This window comes from Rana temporaria, chromosome 8 (genome assembly GCF_905171775.1).
Source record: "Rana temporaria chromosome 8, aRanTem1.1, whole genome shotgun sequence".
Taxonomy (NCBI): Eukaryota; Metazoa; Chordata; class Amphibia; order Anura; family Ranidae; genus Rana; species Rana temporaria.
In genome coordinates this window covers 188,405,966-188,426,293 of record NC_053496.1, presented here as the reverse complement: position 1 = coordinate 188,426,293, position 20,328 = coordinate 188,405,966, and the positions used below count along the sequence as shown (strand labels likewise).

The following is a 20,328-nucleotide window of genomic DNA, read 5'->3' as shown; positions in this document are numbered from 1 at the left end:
TTTTTTTTTCTTCGGGGAGGGAAGGGGGGGGGTAAGGAAAAGCGGGGGAAATGGATCATAAACAGAAGCTGCAGCCAGTATACTGAGAGGTAGTGGTAGTACATAGGCCGGGTCCGGGGGAAAGTGTCTCCCTCCCGACGCGGCATGGGGCAACAATAGGGAGGATGGGAATTAGAGGGTAAGGTCACTGTATAGATTATTCTACCGGTTCTTTTTCTTTTCGGCTTCCCTGCCTCCATCTGGGGTTATTCTCCTATCCATCCTTATTTGAGAGTATCGGAAGATCAGACAGGAGTAGAGGGAATTGAATGTAATGAGTTATTAATATGTTTTCTTTTTGGCTGGCTGTATGTACAGAGGTGAAATGTTATATATACAGCCGGATTGTTCATTTTTCCCCTGTTATTGAAAACAAAAATAAAGAAATTATAAAAAATAAAATAAAAAAATAAGATCGTATTACCCAATAACCCCCCGTCATGTCCGTCCTCTTCCTTCATAGTCACTGTGACGTCTTTTATCTCCAGCAGATGATGATACACATATATAGTGTGGAGACCTAGATTAACCCCTTCAGGGTCAGAACATTCCCCCACTTACAAGGCCGGAACATTCTCTTCATTTCAGTTTATACTAACAGATTATACGATAATACGGGTTGGTTTTTTTTTTTTTTAGAGGTGGACTTATGATAAGTGTTTTTGATTTTATAATCTTTATGGAGGAGGAAATAACTATTCCTGATGTCTGTGAAGGTTCAACACAAGGGATGTGTCTGGATGATGACTTTATCTTTGTAAGTATCAGGTGATGTCACTGTCTATTTCCCTATGTAGGAGTATTTAGAAGGACACAAGGATCTCTACAAGGACGTCATGATGGACAATCAGCCGCCCCTCACATCACCGGGTAAGAGGAGACTTTATTGTAAAGGAGAGAGCAGTACGGAGGCTCCACCTAGATCCCCCATCATCTGATAAACACATAGAAACAATGTATTCAGTCAGTGTGTGTGTTTCCTACAGATGGATCCAGTAATGGGAACCCACCAGAGAGATGTCCCCGTCCTCTGTATTCCCGGGATTCCACACAGGAAGGTCACACCATCCCCCACCATCATCAGGTAGATGAGGAACAATCACTGATAGTATCATTAGGATCTGTACATTATCTGCATTGTTACCATTGATGTCATTTTTATTCTATATTCAGAGTGGAAACCTGAGAGATCCTAAAGTTGAGGTTAAAGAAGAGATAAAAGAGGAGGATGATGAGGACGGGGTGATGAAGGAAGAACACACCATCCCCCACCATCATCAGGTAGATGAGGAACAATTATTGGTGGTTATGATTTATACACAAACATGTTTATTATAATGAATGTTTTATTCTATATTCAGAGTGGAAACCTCGGGGATGATAATATTGATATTAAAGAAGAGTATAAAGAGGAGGATGAGGAGTATGGAGTGATGGAGGAGTTTTCAGAAGGACACAAGGATATGATGGAGCCACCTAATACCAGGAACCCACCAGAGAGATGTCCCCGTCCTCTGTATTCCCGGGATTCCACACAGGAAGGTCACACCATCCCCCACTGTTACAAGGTCGGTGGGGCGGAGCATCTAGAACATGGACTGGTGGAGATGATGTGTGGATTTTGTATGTAAGTTTATATCTTACAGATGATATTCTCTCTCATTCTCTTGGTTTAGAGTGGAGATCCAATCGATATAGAATTTGAGGTGAAATCAGAAGAAGAAGAGACGTATGTGAGGGATGATCAGCAGTCTATGGAGGAGGATGGAATAACGGGGACATTTATAGAGGAGGACACTCCTACAGAGATCAGCACAGGTGGGTCATTAACACTAAATCCATTCCTCCACTCATACTGCTCACTGATTGGTCCAGAGTAGGGCGGGGACTGGGTGATATCAGCCTGTAATCCCCTGGTCACTTTCCTGAGCTGTGTCGGCAGGCAGGGTTGATCGGGAGCCGTTCTCCCAGCGATTGTCCCTGTTACAGCTTACATTACAATTGCCTCTGCTCTGCTTGCCATCATACACAGCCCCGCCTCCACCTGACCCCACGCCTGTGATAGACAGAACGCCTGTCCAATGCTGGGATGTGTTATGTCTATCATAGGTGCGGGGTCAGGAGGAGGCAGGGCTGTGTATAACGGTGAGCAAAGGGAAATGTAATGTAAGCTGGCATTTTTTCCCGCTTTGTGATCCCGCGATTCTCCTCTTCCTCCAATCATGATCTGGCTGCCCTCTCTCTTCCTCTGCCCAGATGAGAATGCATATGACGGGCACAGTGAGGCTGCACTGATGGGCACTGATAGAGTTGTTGTTAATATTTATTTTTGTAACCTAATTCTGCATAAAACATTTAAGTGCCATTTCATGAGATAATTTATGGGAGCTTTTTTAGGGGTTGGGAAGGGCAACTGGTGGTGAGTAACCCTTAAGGCCTGCATAGTAGCTCAGGGCTTGAAAGTTTGAGCCCTGCTATAGGTTGTACATTACATACCCCTGACCACTGCACTATATTCTCTATGTAGTACATTACATACTCCTGACCCCTGCACTATATATTCTGTGTTGTACATTACATACTCCTGCACTATATACTCTATGTTGTACATTACATACTCCTGACCCTCGTCCTATAATCCCCTCATCACTGTCACTCCTATAAAAGACAGTTCTCGTTGTTTCCTCACTCTCTGACTAAGGCTTATGAATAAAGAAATGATCTGGTAGGAGATCAGAGGACCCATTTACTAGTTACCTTGAGGGGGGGAATTGTAAGATCCTCAGAGACAAAGCTGCCTGATGTGGGCGGAGTCCTGGTTTAGGGGAACCAATCAGCTCATGTCTAGTAATAATCTTTGTATTTCTATTTTAGTAGATGGACGGGAGATGAGGAAAACCTCAGAGGATTGTCTCACTTTGTCTCCAGACTGTAAAGTAGAAGATGAGGACATCACACAGTATAGTCCAGGAGAAAACCCGACTACCTCAAATGTCCATCCGGCACCACACAGTGTAGATGGACCATCGTATTCCTCTTATCCTGAGGAACCTCAGACTGTGCGGGATGGTGCTGTTTTTCCAACAGATGAGAAGCTTTCCTGTACTGAGTGCGAGAAATGTTTCTATTTTAAATTCAATCTCGAAGAGCATAAAAGAGCTCACACAGGTGAGAAGCCGTATTCCTGTCCTGAATGTGAAAAAAGTTATGTATCTAAATTAGGGCTGAAACGATTAATCGATATTATCGATAATGAAAATCGTTGTCAACGATTTTCATTATCGATTAGTTGGTCTGTCCGCACATTGCTTTATTTCCGTCCGTCCAAAAAAATCCTCCTGTCCTGTCCCGTCTTACTAGTCCGCGCCACATGTCCTGTGTAAGGCGCCGCCGTATGACGAGGCACGTCCGCGCTGCACGTCCTTTGTATGTGACTGTGTAAGGCGCCGATGTATGACGCTGCACGTCCGCACTGCCTCTCCACGCATCTGACGTCAGCGCCCCACTGAACTTCTCAGCCCTGCCCGCTGCTGCCTCGAGGGAACAGAGGCGAGAAGCAGCCGTGAGGAGAGCCGAGCTGTGAAAGGTTGAAAACAAGTACCAGTACAATACCAGTACCAATACAGTAACAGTGTACAGTAACAATACCAGTACCGTAACATTACCAGTACAGTAACATACATGCATTTTTATGACAATTCCCCATCCTCCTAACTCCCATTGTTGGTGTTCCGGGGGGTGGGTGGAATAGTAGTGCCCCATCGTTGGTTTTCCTGGGAGGGGGGGTAGTGCCCCATTGATGTTCCTGGGGGAGGGGAGGGAATAGTGCCCCATTGGTGTTCCTGGGAGTGGGGAATAGTGCCCCACCATTGGTGTTCCCGGGAGGAATAGTAGGACCCCATCATTTGGTGTTTTCTGGGAGGAATAGTGCCCCATTATTTTGTGTTCCTGGGAGGAATAGTGCCCCATCATTGGTGTTCCCGGGAGGAATAGTAGGACCCCATCATTTGGTGTTTTCTGGGAGGAATAGTGCCCCATTATTTTGTGTTCCTGGGAGGAATAGTGCCCCATCATTGGTGTTCCTGGGAAGAAAAGTTCCCCAGCATTGGTGTTCCCGGGAGGAATACTAGTGCCCCATCATTGGTGTTCCTTGGAGGAATAGTGCCCCATCATTGGTGTTCCCGGGAGGAATAGTAGTACCCCATCATTTGGTCTTCCTGGGAGGAATAGTGCCCCACCATTGGTGTTCCTGGGAGGAATAGTACCCCATCATTGGTGTTCCTGGGAGGAATAGTGCCCCATCATTGATGTTCCCGGGAGGAATAGTGCCCCATAAATATTGAAGAATCATTTATTTTTATAAAACTGTACAATCCATAATATTAATTGCAGTTGCACTCAGTCTCCGCGCTTTTTTTTTTTTTTAACTTCTAGCTGTAAAAAAACGCGCAATTAACTCAGAAAAAGGTGCGCGACTCAAAACTTCTAAGGCATGGGACCATTTTGATTTAAATGCTGCAAAGAAGGTGGTCACCTGCAAAATTTGCGAAACGGAACTTGCATGGCATGGAAGCACAACAACGATGAACGAGCACATGAAACGGAAACACGTGGGGTTCCCAGAGGAAGGCGAAACATCGCGGTAAGTTAAACCCAAATGATATATTGAGTGAGGCCTCGTACACACGACCAATTTCCTCCACAGAATCCATCAAGAAACTTGGTGGCAGAGCTTTTTTGCCGAGGAAAACGGTCGCGTATATGTTTTTCATCGAGAAAACTGTTGAGGAACTCTTCGGGAGTCTCAATTTCCTCGTCGGGCTGGTTTTCGACGAGAAACACGTTCGTGTGTGCTCCGAAACCTGTGCACCTTCGGTAAAATTAGCGTTCGTAATGGAAATGGCACATTCATAACGCTGTAACAAACTAAAAAGTGCAAATCGTCTCTTACCAAACTTTTACTTAACATGCAGTAACATGAGATTAGCAAAAGTAGCCCCCCAAGGGTTGTGCCAGCGGAATCGAACTTCCCCTGCCGTCGTACGCGTTGAAGTCACCGCGTTTGAGAACGGCGAGATTTGGTCTTGACAGTGTGTACGCAAAGACTGCTTGCCAAGATTCTCGACAAGCCTGACAGGGAACTCATCGAGGAAAACAATGTGTCTTTTACGACGAGTTCCTCGGTCGTGTGTACGAGGCCTTACACAGAAATGGCTTTTTCTGCATACTAATCATTCATCTGATCCTTTTCATTGCAGAAGGAAACGGCGCACCATGACAGAGTTTGTGCAGCAAAATGGTCCCTGCTCTCCCCAACAATCAGCGATTATAACAGATTCTGTCATGAAAATGCTAGTCGCCGACATGCGGCCACTGTCCATGGTTGAAGACCGAGGATTTAAAAGCATGATCAGTGTACTGAACCCTGGATATACTTTACCATCAAGAACCCATTTTACCAATTTAGTGGAGAGAAAGTACCAGGAGGCATTTCAGAATGTGAAGGACGCCATCAGCGCTAATGAAAGCAGAATTGCCCTTACTGCAGACATATGGACAAGTATAGCGACCGAGGCTTTCCTCGGCATTACATGCCACTACATAGCGGAGGAGTGGAAGATGATTTCTATCTGCCTCACTACCATGCCTCTGGAAGACAGACATACAGCAGCAAATATTGCCGAATGGTTGGAGGAGGTCACTGAAAGATTTGAAATTCCGCCTCAGAAAATAATTGGCATTGTGCATGACAATGGTGCAAAAATTGTGGCTGCTGCGAAAATCTTGGCGGACACGCATGGCTGGGCCAGTATCCGCTGCACTGGCCACACCTTGCAGCTGGTGATCAGTGCTGCGTTAAAGAATCCCGGAATTGAGAGCGCCGTTAGTGCTGCAAGAGGACTAGTTGAACATTTTAAAAAAAGTGAGCTAGCCGGCAGCAAATTGAAGGAGAAACAAAAGCAAATGGGTACATCTGAGCACAAGCTTCTTCGAGATGTAAGCACAAGATGGAATAGCACTTACTATATGGTTGAACGACTCCTTGAACAAAGGTGGCCGGTAACTGCAACTCTGTCTGACCCATCAGTTGCACAAAGGGGCAAACATTATCTGGACTTAAAACCAGACCAGTGGAGTATACTTGAAGAACTTTCCAGTGCTCTTAAGCCCTTTGAATGCGGCACTGTATTCATGAGTGGCCAAGAATATGTTACCCTATCATCCGTGCCTGATCTGGTAAAGGGGCTGTTGCGGTCCAATGAAGGTGCTTCTTTTGAATCATCTCCGCTAAAGAGTTTCCAAGCCACTGCAACAGACCAACTTCAAAGCAGATGGAAGGAGATCCTTGAACATGTCCCAAACACCGTAATCCTTTCCTCTGCCCTGGACCCACGATTTAGAAAACTAAACTTTTTATCACCAGAACAGATCATAAATGTGCAGGCAAAAGTACAGACAGAGGCGCTTGCTTTAAGAAGGGAGATGGTGGTGCAGCAGCAAATGACCACCACGTCGCCTGTAATCAGAGATGCTGAGCCTTCAACATCTACAGATTCTCATTCTCTACTTGACGTACCCCTTGAGTCTGGGGGCAGCAGTGAAGAGGAAGAGGGGCGACTTGAGGAGGATATTAACACACAAGTTCGAAATGAAGTGCAGGCTTATTTTGCTGAGAAGCCGCTTCCAAAGGAGGGCAACCCTTTGAGTTGGTGGAAAGGTAACCAAGAGAAATTTCCAACCTTGGCAAAACTCGCAAAATCATTCTTGTGCATCCCAGGCACCTCCACTCCATCAGAGCGCCTCTTTTCTGCTGCAGGCAACATCGTTTGTAAAAAGAGAGCCAGCCTTAGCCCAAAGCATGTCAACATGTTGACTTTTTTACATTCCAACACACAGTTTCTTGAACAGTAGTTCACCTGTTTTCAGAATGTTTGTTGTTTTTGTACTGCTGCAAAGTTTAATGCTTTTTAATCTGCTGTTTGAGTGTAACACTCAGGTTTTTCATTATTACTGTTAAATAAACGAAAAAATTCCACATTACGTTTTTTTAATGATTTAATCCGATTAATCGAAAAAATAATCGTCCGATTAATCGATTATGAAAATAATCGTTAGTTGCAGCAGTGAGTAGCACTTTCGCCTAGCAGCAAAAGGTTTGCTGGTTCGAATCCCAACCACGACACCATCTGTCTGGAGTTTGCATGTTCTCCCTGTGTCTGCGTGGGTTTCCTCCGGGTACTCCGGTTTCCTCCCACACTCCAAAGACATGCTGGTAGGTAAATTGGATCTCGTCCAAATTGGCCCAGTATATATGTATATATGTGTGTATGACTGTGTGTCCCTAGCGTGTCATGATCCTACGGGGTAAAAATGACCACACCAGCCAAGCAGATACTGGCTGGAAAAAGCGCCCAGAGGTGATTCAGTTCGCATGCGTTGCGCTATACAAGTCATTCATTCAATCTAAATCAAACCTTACCACACATCAGAGATCTCACTTGGGGGAGAAGCCATATTCCTGCCCTAAGTACGGGAATTGTCAGTCACAGAAGTCCTTTCTTTACAGTCATCTGATATTGGACACGGAGGAGAACGAACTTTCCTGTCCTGAGTGAGGGAAATGTTCCTCACTGAAGTCCTGACTTCCTGTACATCAGGGGTCTCACACAACCCTCGAGGTGTATTAGTGAGTGCGGGAAATGTCTTGTATATGAATGTTGCTGGACATGTGGGGAAGAAGCACACTCAGATATACTTGTAGCGCTACCCCCAAAGGAGCCGCTGGTTAATTTGGAATCGGCATATTAAGTTACCTTCTGTGTAATGGCGGTGCTTGTGAGTGTGGATAAAGAACAAGTGTCCAGCAGGTAGCGTGAGGTTTTTCTAATGCTTTATTCCAGGGCCAACATCAACATGACACATAGTATAGGAAAGACGTTGATGAGTAGGAAAGACTTGAAGTGTCAGGCTTTGGATATGCTCTTGGCTCAGATGATTTAAACGTCGCCACCCTCATCAGGGTAGGTAAGTGCTCCTTGGACATGCAACTAACTTGGACCTGGCAGCCAGAGGGTCACTTGCAATAATCAGATCACTGGGAGGAAACAATGCCTCTGCCACAGGCTTAGTAAATTTTCTTGGTATAATTGAAGTGTGAGGATAGAGAATCCTCCCAGTAAGTTTTGTTCTACAGGATCACCCACTGACAGTAAAAGAAAGATACCTGTCACGTAGCGCAGCGATCGGATGCCCGGTGGTTCGTCCAGGCCTCACAGACAACCTCTGCATTTAGGTTCTCCCGAGCCAATCCCCCACCGTTCAGCCTCCAGCTTAGGATCTGGAACCCAGCAAGCCGCTGGGGTCCCCTTCTTCATCAGCGAAAGGCTCCGCGAGGTGCACAGCCTCGACCCGACTGGCCATGAGGATGGGGCCCGCGGATGCGCACAACCTAAAGGTGGATGCCGCACCTGGAGCTCGTGCCCCGCAGACTACCCAAAAAAATGGCCGATGCTCCAGATATACCCCCCCCCCCCCCCCCCGCCAGCATGCCCAAAAAGATGAACTCTTCCGATTGGCTGCTGGGGAAGGATGGTTCCATCAGAACCCCTATAGCGCCAACTGTCGCCCAGGGGTGGGAGCGCACTCCTGAACACACAGACTGACCCAAGAGGCAGTTCTGAACTGGCACCAGCTCAAACTAACAATTAGTGAATGGGAGCTTATAAAATCTCCCATTTCCCACTAACTTTAGCGTAACGCCCCACTAATTTAAAGGGGGGGGGGCGCTACATACTCCATGTCTGATCTTCATCATGTAAGAAACACTTCATAAGGAGATCAGAGATCACCAAAGACATGGATGAAGTGTTGTACCGTGTTGGCCATTGATAGCAGGATAAAAATGGAGTCATTACCTCTCATTGGCTGAGTACATTTTGTGGTGTAAATTCTTGCAAGAGGTCTGTTTTCTCAAGTCGTCCTTCAGGACGAAACACGTTAACCCCACCACTTAAAAGGTGGTCCTCTAGGCTTTTTAAAATAAAAATGGAGTCATTACCTCTCATTGGCGGAGTACATTTTGTGGTGGAAGATTTCACAGACATGTAGGGATCTATTTTAAAAATAAATTGTAGAATGAATGTGACACGCGTTCCTCCAATCATGACAAATATTAGATCATCGGCTTGGATTATACATTCCACTCCCCTGTGCATGGGACGTACTCAAAAATAAATTTTTTCCTAGTAGAGTATCGGATATTGGAAACAGTGAAAAACACAAACATCGGCATAACAACATTCTCAGACCACGTCTTCCAGGATGAAACGCGTTAACCCCACCACTTAACCTTCCTGGCGGTATTATTATTTCGGATTTTTGGTGCTGAAAGCGGTACCATTATTTTGCATGGAAATTTGGCGTTTATATTGTAGGCCTGTAATTCTTAGGCCTTGTACTCACGAGCAGACATGTCCGATGAAAACGGTCCGCAGACCGTTTTCATCGGACATGTCTGCCCGGGGACTTCTGTTCGATGGCTGTACACACCATCGAACAGAATTCCGCGCCTAAACAATACGCGGGGCGTGTCCGCGGTGTCGCCGCGTCGACGCGGTGTCGCCGCGACAATGACGCAGCGACGTGGGCGGGCCTGCCTTTTAAATGCTTCCACGCATGCGTCAAAGTCATTCGACGCATGCAAGGGATGGCGGGCGGCCGGACATGTACGGTAGGTCTGTACAGACGACCGTACATGTCGGGGGGACAGGTTTCCAGCGGACTGTTTTAAAGCAAGTCCAGGAAACAGTTGTCCGCTGGAAACCTGTCCGATCCGCCCGAAAATGGTCCGCTCGGGCCTACACACGGCAAAACATGTCTGCTGAAACTGGTCCGCGGACCAGTTTCAGCAGACATGTTTGGTCGTGAGTACAGGGCCTGAGGAATAACTCACTTAAATCTGTCCAAACCAGAGTCTAGTAGACATCTCGGGTATGATAAAGTTTGAAACACAAAATCCTAAATTATAATAAAATAATAACAAATAATAATAATACTTTTTATTCAATACATTTTAGTAAATAATATAATCAAAAACACTGAACTTTTTTTTGGCCAAACAAGGGTGCAATATTAGTAGTCGTATTGCTTAAGTAAACGTCCCGGGTACGACGTCACAATCGGGACAATAGAACCGGGTTTCTTCTCTGATTTTCCTTCCGGTGTCGTCGCGCTTAGAGCAGGCCCCCCCCCCCGCTTAACAACTTTAATGTCAAATAAAAAAAAATTGCTGTCCCGCAGTGGCACCCCCCTTGCTCAACAACTTTAATATCAAGTAAAAAAAATTGCTGTCCCGTGGGAAGAAGCACCCCCACTCAACAACTTTCATGTCCCGCAGTTGAATTTTTAAATGTTGGGAGGTATGATATACAGTACATACACACATAGCACATAGATGTGTTCACACTACGAGACGTTTCTTGGGACTGCAGTTCCTCTGAGATCCACGAGATGGTGATCTCACTTCTACCATAGAGAAAGGAAGTCTCTATGGAAGATAGGAAGTGATGTCAGGTATAAATAGGAAGTTCCGGGTGAGAGGTGAGTCGGGATAACGAATAGGGAAGACATTGCTGGAAGTGGTAGCAGAGGAGGTAATACGATCTTATTTTTCATTTACACCCAGTAACCCCGTCATGTCCGTCCTCTTCCTCCATAGTCACTGTGATGTCTTTTATCTCCAGAAGATGATAATTCACACATATATAGGCTTGGATTCAGTTACAATTGGGTATCTATCGGCGGGCGTAACGTATCTCAGATACGTTACGCCGCCGTAACTTAGGGTGCAAGTTCCGTATTCAGAAAGAACGTGCCCCCTAAGTTAAGGCGGCGTAGCGTATGTGGTCCGGCGTAAGCCCGCGGAATTCAAATTCTCAATGCAGTGGGCGTGTTGTATGGTAATGAAGGCTGACCCCACGTAAATGACGTTTTTGGCTGACGGTGCATGCGCCGTCCGTGAACGTATCCCAGTGCGCATGCTCCAAATTAACCCGCAAAAAGCCAATGCTTTCGACGTGAACGTAAATAACGCCCAGCCCTATTCGCAAACGACTTACGCAAACAACGTAATTGCCGGAAAATTTGACGCTGGCCCGACGTCCATACTTAACATAGGATACGCCTAATATAGCAGGAGTAACTTTACGCCGGAAAAAGCCTAACGTAAAGAACGTAAAAAAATGCGCTGGGCGGATGTTTCTGAATCGGCGTATCTACCTAATTTGCATAATCCTCGCGTAAATCTACGGAAACACCATCTAGCGGCCAGCGTAAATATGCAGCCTAAGATACGACGGTGTAAGAGACTTGCGCCGCTCGGATCTTAGGGAAATCTATGCGTAACTGATTATAAGAATCAGGCGCATAGATACGACCCCGCCACTCAGAGTTACGACGGCGTATCCGGAGATACGCTGTCGTAACTCCTATCTGAATCCGGGCCATAGTGTGGAGACCTAGATTAACCCCTTCAGGGGCAGAACATTCCCCCACTTACAAGGCCGAAACATTTTCTTCATTATGGAGATGTGTCACCTTTCCCACCAGTCACCTTCTCACCTCATCAGTCTACACTAATAGATTATAAGATATTACGGGATGTTTTATTTTTAGTGGTGAATTTATAGTGCAAACTTTTGTATTTTATAAGCTTTATGTAGATGTATTGAGGGATAATAACTATTCCTGAGGTCTGTGAAGGTTCAACACAAGGGGTGTGTCTGGATGGTGACTGTATCATTGTGTGTGTCAGGTTCCTATAAGGTGTCAGGATGTCACTGTCTATTTCTCCATGGAGGAGTGGGAGTATTTAGAAGGACACAAGGATCTCTACAAGGACGTCATGATGGACAATCAGCCGCCCCTCACATCACCGGGTAAGAGGAGACTTTATTGTAAAGGAGAGAGCAGTACGGAGGCTCCACCTAGATCCCCCATCATCTGATAAACACATAGAAACAATGTATTCAGTCAGTGTGTGTGTTTCCTACAGATGGATCCAGTAATGGGAACCCACCAGAGAGATGTCCCCGTCCTCAGGATTCCCGGGATTCCACACAGGAAGGTCACACCATCCCCCACCATCATCAGGTAGATGAGGAACAATCACTGATAGTATCATTAGGATCTGTACATTATCTGCATTGTTACCATTGATGTCATTTTTATTCTATATTCAGAGTGGAAACCTGAGAGATCCTAAAGTTGAGGTTAAAGAAGAGATAAAAGAGGAGGATGATGAGGATGGGGTGATGGAGGAAGAACACAAAGATCTGTACCAAGACACCATGGTGGAGTCATCCAGCTACAGAAACCCACCAGAGAGATGTCCCCGTCCTCTGTATTCCCGGGATTCCACACAGGAAGGTCACACCATCCCCCACCATCATCAGGTAGAGGAGGAACAATTATTGGTGGTTATGATTTATACACAAACATGTTTATTATAATGAATGTTTTATTCTATATTCAGAGTGGGAACCTTGGGGATGATAATATTGATGTAAAAGAAGAGTATAAAGAGGAATATGGAGTGATTGAGGAGTTTTCTGAAGGACACAAGGATATGATGGAGCCACCTAATACCAGGAACCCCCCAGAGAGATGTCCCCGTCCTCTGTATTCCCGGGATTCCACACAGGAAGGTCACACCATCCCCCACTGTTACAAGGTCGGTGGGGCGGAGCATCTAGAACATGGACTGGTGGAGATGATGTGTGGATTTTGTATGTAAGTTTATATCTTACAGATGATATTCTCTCTCTCATTCTCTTGGTTTAGAGTGGAGATCCAATCGATATAGAATTTGAGGTGAAATCAGAAGAAGAAGAGACGTATGTGAGGGATGATCAGCAGTCTATGGAGGAGGATGGAATAACGGGGACATTTATAGAGGAGGACACTCCTACAGAGATCAGCACAGGTGGGTCATTAACACTAAATCCATTCCTCCACCCATACCGCTCACTGATTGGTCCAGAGTAGGGCGGGGACTGGGTGATATCAGCCTGTAATCCCAGGGTCACTTTCCTGAGCTGTGTCGGCAGGTGGGGTTGATCGGGAGCCGTTCTCCCAGCGAAAGCATGGGGGAAGAGGATCACTGAGTGTGAAAGCATGCTGTTACAGCTTACATTACAATTGCATCTGTTCTGCTTGCCATCATACACAGCCCCGCCTCCTCCTGACCCCACGCCTGTGATAGACAGATAGATGTGTTATGTCTATTATAGGCGTGGGGTCAGGAGGAGGCGGGGCTGTGTATAACGGTGAGCAAAGGGAATTATGTAAGCTGTTCCGGCGTTCTTTCCCGCTTTGTGATCCTGCGACTTTCCTCTTCCTACAGTCATGATCCGGCTGCCCTCTCTCTTCCTCTGCCCAGGTGAGGATGCATATGAGGGGCACAGTGAGGCTGCAATGGTGGGCACTGATAAAGTTGTTGTTAATATATATTTTTGTAACTTAATTCTGCATGAAATATTTAAGTGCCATTTCATGAGATAATTTATGGGAGCTTTTTTAGGGGTGGGGTTGGGTAGGGCAACTGGTGGTGAGTAGCCCTTGAGGCCTGGATAGTAGCTCAGAACTTGAAATTTTGAGCCCTGTTCTATGTTGTACATTACATACTCCTGACCCCTGCACTATATACTCTGTTGTACATTACATACTCCTGACCCTCGTCCTATAATCCCCTCATCACTGTCACTCCTATAAAAGACAGTTCTCGTTGTTTCCTCACTCTCTGACTAAGGTCCATGAATAAAGAAATGATCTGGTAGGAGACCAGAGGAGCCATTTACTAGTTACCTTGTCGGGGGAATTGTAAGATTCTCAGAGACAAAGCTGCCTGATGTGGACGGAGTCCTGGGTTAGGGGAACCAATCTGTTCATGTCTAGTAATAATCTTTGTATTTCTATTTAAGTAGATGGACGGGAGATGAGGAAAACCTCAGAGGATTGTCTCACTTTGTCTCCAGACTGTAAAGTAGAAGATGAGGACATCACACAGTATAGTCCAGGAGAAAACCCGACTACCTCAAATGTCCATCCGGCACCACACAGTGTAGATGGACCATCGTATTCCTCTTATCCTGAGGAACCTCAGACTGTGCGGGACGGTGCCGGACCATCGTATTCCTCTTATCCTGAGGAACCTCAGACTGTGCGGGACGGTGCCGGACCATCGTATTCCTCTTATCCTGAGGAACCTCAGACTGTGCGGGACAGTGCCGGACCATCGTATTCCTCTTATCCTGAGGAACCTCAGACTGTGCGGGACGGTGCCGGACCATCGTATTCCTCTTATCCTGAGGAACCTCAGACTGTGCGGGACGGTGCCGGACCTTCGTATTCCTCTTATCCCGAGGAACCTCAGACTGTGCGGGACGGTGCCGGACCATCGTATTCCTCTTATCCTGAGGAACCTCAGACTGTGCGGGACGGTGCCGGACCATCGTATTCCTCTTATCCTGAGGAACCTCAGACTGTGCGGGACGGTGCCGGACCATCGTATTCCTCTTATCCTGAGGAACCTCAGACTGTGAGGGATGGTGCTGTTTTTCCAACAGATAAGAAGCTTTCCTGTACTGAGTGCGGGAAGTGTTTCTATTTTAAATTCAATCTCGAAGAGCATAAAAGATCTCACACAGGTGAGAAGCCGTATTCCTGTTCTGATTGCGGGAAATGTTTTTTAAAGAAGTCCTATTTTTCCAAACATCAGAGATTACACACGGGGGAGTTGCGTTTTTCCTGTTCTGAGTGCGGGAAATGTTTTTTACAGAAGTCACATCTTTCCACACATCAGAGATTTCACACGGGGGAGAAGCCGTATTCCTGTCCTTACTGCGGGAAATGTTTTGCAGATAAGTCCTATTTTTCCAGACATCAGAGCTCACACACGGGGGAGTTGCGTTTTTCCTGTTCTGAGTGTGGGAAATGTTTTTCACAGAAGTCCAGTCTTTCCACACATCAGAGATCTCACACGGGAGAGAAGCCTTTTTCCTGTCCTGAGTGCAGGAAATGTTTTTCACGGAAGTCCTATCTTTTTATACATCAGAGATCACACACGGGGGAGAAGCCGTATTCCTGTCCTGACTGCGGGAAATGTTTTTCAGAGAAGACCAGTTTTTCCAGACATCAAAGATCTCACTCGGGAGAGAAGCCGTATTCCTGTCCTGAATGTGAGAAAAGATATGTATCTAAATCAAACCTTACCACACATCAGAGATCTCACTTGGGGGAGAAGCCATATTCTTGCCCTAAGTACGGGAATTGTCAGTCACAGAAGTCTTCTGTTTACAGTCATCTGAGATTGGACACGGAGGAGAACGAACTTTGCTGGTCTGAGTGAGGGAAATGTTCCTCCCTGAAGTCCTGTCTTCCTGTACATCAGGGGTCCCACACAACCTTCAAGGTGTATTAGTGAGTGCGGGAAATGTCTTGTCTATGAATGTTGCTGGACATGTGGGGAAGAAGCACACCCTGATATACACCTCAGATATACTCCATGGCTGATCTTCATCATGTAAGAAACACTTCATGAGGAGATCAGAGATCACCAAAGACATGGATGAAGTGTTGTACCGTGTTTGCCATTGATAGCAGGAGAAAAATAAAAATGGAGTCATTCCCTCTCATTGGCTGAGTACATTTTGTGGTGTAAATTCATGCAAGAGGTCTGTTTACTCAAGTCATCTTCGAGGACGCAACGCGTTACCCCCACCACTTATCCTCCCTGGCGGTATTATTATTTCAGATTTTTGGTGCTGAAAGCGGTACCATTATTTTGCATGGAAATTTGGCGTTTTTATATTGTAGGCCTGTAATTCTTATGAATAACTCGCTTAAATCTGTCCAAACCAGAGTCTAGTAGACATCTTGGGTATGATAAAGTATATCATATATACAAATAATAACAAATAATAATAATACTTTTTGTTCAATAAATTTTAGTAAATAATATAATCAAAAACACTGACCTTTTTTTTGGCCAAACAAGGGTGCAATATTAGTAGTCATATTGCTTCAGTAAACGTCCCGGGTATGGAAAATTGTAAAACATGGTACAGCACAAAGTCCGACGTCACAATCAGGACAATAGAACCGGGTTTCTTCTCTGATTTTTCTTTCCGGTGTCGTCACCGAGCAGAAAACCACACACATCCTTGTGGGTCCCGACTTCTTTTCCGTTGGAATGTGGTCCATAAAGTGATGACCAGTCAGGCGTTCCAGGTTCACGACGCCAGCAGCACGACGTCCAGATCTGTTTACAGTCATTTGGTGTTTGAGAAATAGAAGTTCGGCAACTTTCCAAACAAAGTCCGCATGAACCACCGGCCTGTCACTCTTTTTTTATTTTTTTTGCAGAATGAAGGAATTCCACAAACGCGGTTCAAGAAGATACCTGAAGATTTTTTTGTAATTTTTGTTGTTGTTTTCTCATCGCTGGATAAAATATCATGGCCTGGTCAGCTCTGTCCGCACCTCCCATGGTGTTGTTGTAATCCATCATGACTTGTGGTTTCCTTTCGTCTTTTCCACCTTTGGTGTGTACCATGACAGTAGAGGTGTTGTGAATGGTACTCATTAGGCGCCATTTCAGTGCCATCATTTTTCCTTTCTGCCAGGCAACTATTTCTCCTGCCTTGAGCTTTTTATTGGCAAAGGTTGGCGGCATGTCACGCCGGTTAGCCCTAACGGTCCCATAGGCATCCGTCTTGTTGTGTAGAAGGAACTCGTAGAGTTCTGGAGAAGTGTAAAAATTGTCTGTGGTTACACAGTAGCCCTGATTCAGCAATGGCTCAATCAAAGTAAGAACCAAAGCGGTTGCCGTTACGTAATTAGTGAATCGTTGGTTAAATTTGGTTTAGGACCGAATTCCATATGTAACCGGTGCTGGACTCACATAGCATGAATGATTTTACGCCAAATTGTGCTCTTTGACGCCATATACTGTATCCAGCTGAGTCTTCCTTTGTAGGCCATCAGACTTTCGTCGATTCTGATTTCTCTCTCTGGTACATAGGTCTGCTGGAAATTTTACTGAATAATTTGATAAAACTCTCAAATCTTTTTGAGTTTTGGAGCTGGATGAGAAGTCTCATCAAATTCTTCATTATTTGCAAAGTGCAAATATTTCATTTTCAGAGAAAATTTGTATTCCGACATGACCGTGCCAAAAAAAGTAGTGGCTAGTAATTTGTTGGTTGTCCAATACCACTTCTGCAGGGGTTTCCCCACCACTCCCTGAAGAATTATTGGGCCCAGAAACTTCCAGATGTCCGCTTTTGGTCCCTGGTTCTAACTTTTCTGCTCCTTAAAAATCTCTGATGCGTAGCAGCTTGTTGCTCCTGGTACTGATTTGTCTCTGTGATGGGAGTCACTTTTGGGCGCATGGTGACCAAGAAAATAATGAACCCTGAGAATAAAACCAATGGCCATTACTCCATATTCATACTCTTATGCCGCGTACACACGACCAGTTTTCCAGACGGGCTCTAAATTTTCTTGTTGTGAATCGCGGGGGTTTTTTGCTTAGCAGTTTTCCCATAGGGTGGAGCTTACACACGGCCGGTTTTCTCGACCAAGAGAAAACCTGTCAGGAAAACCGGCCGTGTGTAGGGGGAACAAGATGCCAAGCAGGAGCTCAGTGTCCCCCCTCAGTTTTCTCGCCGGTTTGACCTTGTACTCGGCATAAGACCTCTCTGCTGCCTTTGACACAATTGACCACCTGCTCCTCCTCAGCAAATTACACTCCCTCGGCCACTGTGATTCTGCTTTATCCTGGTTCACCTCCGACCTTTCTCAGCGTACTTTCAGTGTTTCATACAACTCCATCTCCTCCGCTCCTCTTCCTCTTTCTGTTGGGGTACCCCAAGGCTCCGTCCTTGGGCCTCTTCTATTCTCACTTTTTACCTCTTCCCTGGGCCAGTTGATAACCTACTATGGCTTCCAATACCACCTCTATGCCAACGACACCCAGATCTATCTCTTCACTGCTTAACTCACCCCCTCTTTTTCCTCACGGGTCTCAAAGTTACTCTATGACATATCGGCATGGATCTCACATCACTTCCTCAAACTCAATCTTTCTAAAACTGAGCTTGTTATATTTCCTCCTTCACGGTCCCCCCCGTGTGACTTTACTATTAGTATAAACAACACAACCATTGGTCCCTCCACACATGCCAAGGTCCTGGTTGTAATCCTTGGCTCTGACCTCTCCTTCAGCCCCCATATTCAACCACTGGCTTAATCCTGCTGCCTTAACCTCCGCAACATCTCCAGAATCCGACCCTTCCTGACTAATAACACCACAAAGCAACTTTTTCACTCCTTGATTATTTCCCGCCTTGACTACTGAAACTCTCTACTTAATGGCCTACCCTTAAGCAGGCTCCTCCCCCTTCAGTATATTATGAATTCTGCTGCTAGACTAATACACCCCACTAACCGATCCATGACTGCTGCTCCTCTCTGCCAATCCCTTCACTGGCTTCCCCCCCCCCCCACCGTGTAAAATGCTAACCATAACATACAAGGCCATTCACAACATCGCCCCCATCTACATCACCAACCTCATCTGCAGATATCCCCTCCGCTCCTCCCAGGACCTCCTGCTCTCTAGCTCTCTTGTTACCTCCTCCCATGCTCGCCTTCAAGACTTCTCCTATGACCAGGAAGTATGAATCCTAATATGGGCATTCCAGGAAGTTCAATGTGAGAGGCCGACCGTCTATTGCTTAACGATGTTGCCTTTGTCTGGATAAGTAAATTATGTTAATCTAGTCTGAGGCAGCTTTCCCTTCACCGATTATTAAGTGTGCTAATGAACTCACCTAGTGTCTGCTGAGGGATGTATTGACACTCAGAATAATGTGTATTGGGGGCTCGTTATGTAACCATTGTGTGATGTTGTTAGTGGATCCGGGTCATTGTTCATGTGGTGACTGCAGTATTCTCAAGTGTATATAAAGAGCCTATATTCCTTTCAATAAAGAGTCTGATTCCTGCTTGACCCTCAATACAGAGCCTCGTCTCGTACTTGGGGGAGAATTATTCACAATTGGCAGGAAGCTGCCACATTTAGAGGCGGTAGTAATAGTGCAGCCAAAAGTTGGAGTTGGCTGAACACCTATTTAGATCAGGCATTCGCCAACCGCCTAAAAAAGCCAAATTCTGTTCAAACATGGGTTCAGCCCACACCCAGAGCTCATTTTAATTGGTCAGTGTAGTGGTTCCTTACATTGGTGACCAATGGGTGAAGGACCCCCTATATCAGCGGTCAGTGTAGTGGTCCCTTACTCCCATACATTGGTGACCAATGGGAGAATTCTTACATTGTCATCAGTGAAGCCTGCCCCCTTACAGATCATTGATGTCAGTTGTTACTGAGACAGAAATTGTTCATTGCTCAAGGAACCCCTAGAACCCTTTGGAGGAACCCTGGCTGAGAAAGGCTGGACTAGGCAGTGGAGGCAGCACGGGAGGAGGTTAAGAAATTATCACCGTGCCCACCCTGCTTATCCACAAATAAATACAGTAATGTCGGGTGGTTGGCGGCAGCCCCCCCTCGCGTTTCAACTCTAATGTCGGGGTGGTCCGTGGTAGCACCCCCCCCTGCTCAACAACTTTAATGTCAAATAAAAAAAATTGCTGTCCCGCGGTAGCACCCCCACCTTGCTCAACAACTTTAATATCAAGTAAAAAAATTGCTGTCCCGTGGGAAGAAGCACCCCCACTCAACAACTTTCATGTCCCACAGTTGAATTTTTAAATTTTGGGAGGTATGATATACAGTACATACACACATAGGGCATAGATGTGTTCACACTACGAGACGTTTCTTGGGACTGCAGTTCCTCTGAGATCCACGAGATGGTGATCTCACTTCTACCATAGAGAAAGGAAGTCTCTATGGAAGACAGGAAGTGATGTCAGATACAAACAGGAAGTGTCAGGTATAAATAGGAAGTTCCGGGTGAGAGGTGAGTCGGGATAACGAATAGGGATGATATTGCTGGAAGCGGCAGCAGACGAGGTAATAAGATCTTATCTTCTATTTACACCCAGTAACCCCGTCATGTCCGTCCTCTTCCTCCATAGTCGCTGTGAGGTCTTTTATCTACAGCAGATGATGATACACACATATATAGTGTGGAGACCTAGATTAACCCCTTCAGGGTCAAAACATTCCCCCACAGAGAATTCTCTTCATTTCCCACCAATCACCTT

The 20,328-nt window shown here is 45.8% G+C and overlaps 1 protein-coding gene across 1 annotated transcript; it reads left to right on the top strand.

Moving 5' to 3' along the window:
• The first annotated feature begins 3,059 nt into the window (after positions 1 to 3,059).
• On the top strand, positions 3,060 to 7,080 carry LOC120909739 (E3 SUMO-protein ligase ZBED1-like). Its single transcript, XM_040321466.1, has 3 exons — positions 3,060 to 3,207; positions 4,474 to 4,681; positions 5,298 to 7,080. The coding sequence occupies exons 2-3, from the start codon at positions 4,623 to 4,625 to the stop codon at positions 6,949 to 6,951; spliced, it is 1,713 nt and encodes a 570-aa protein (XP_040177400.1). The 5' UTR covers positions 3,060 to 3,207; positions 4,474 to 4,622; the 3' UTR covers positions 6,952 to 7,080.
• Positions 7,081 to 20,328: the final 13,248 nt, after the last annotated feature.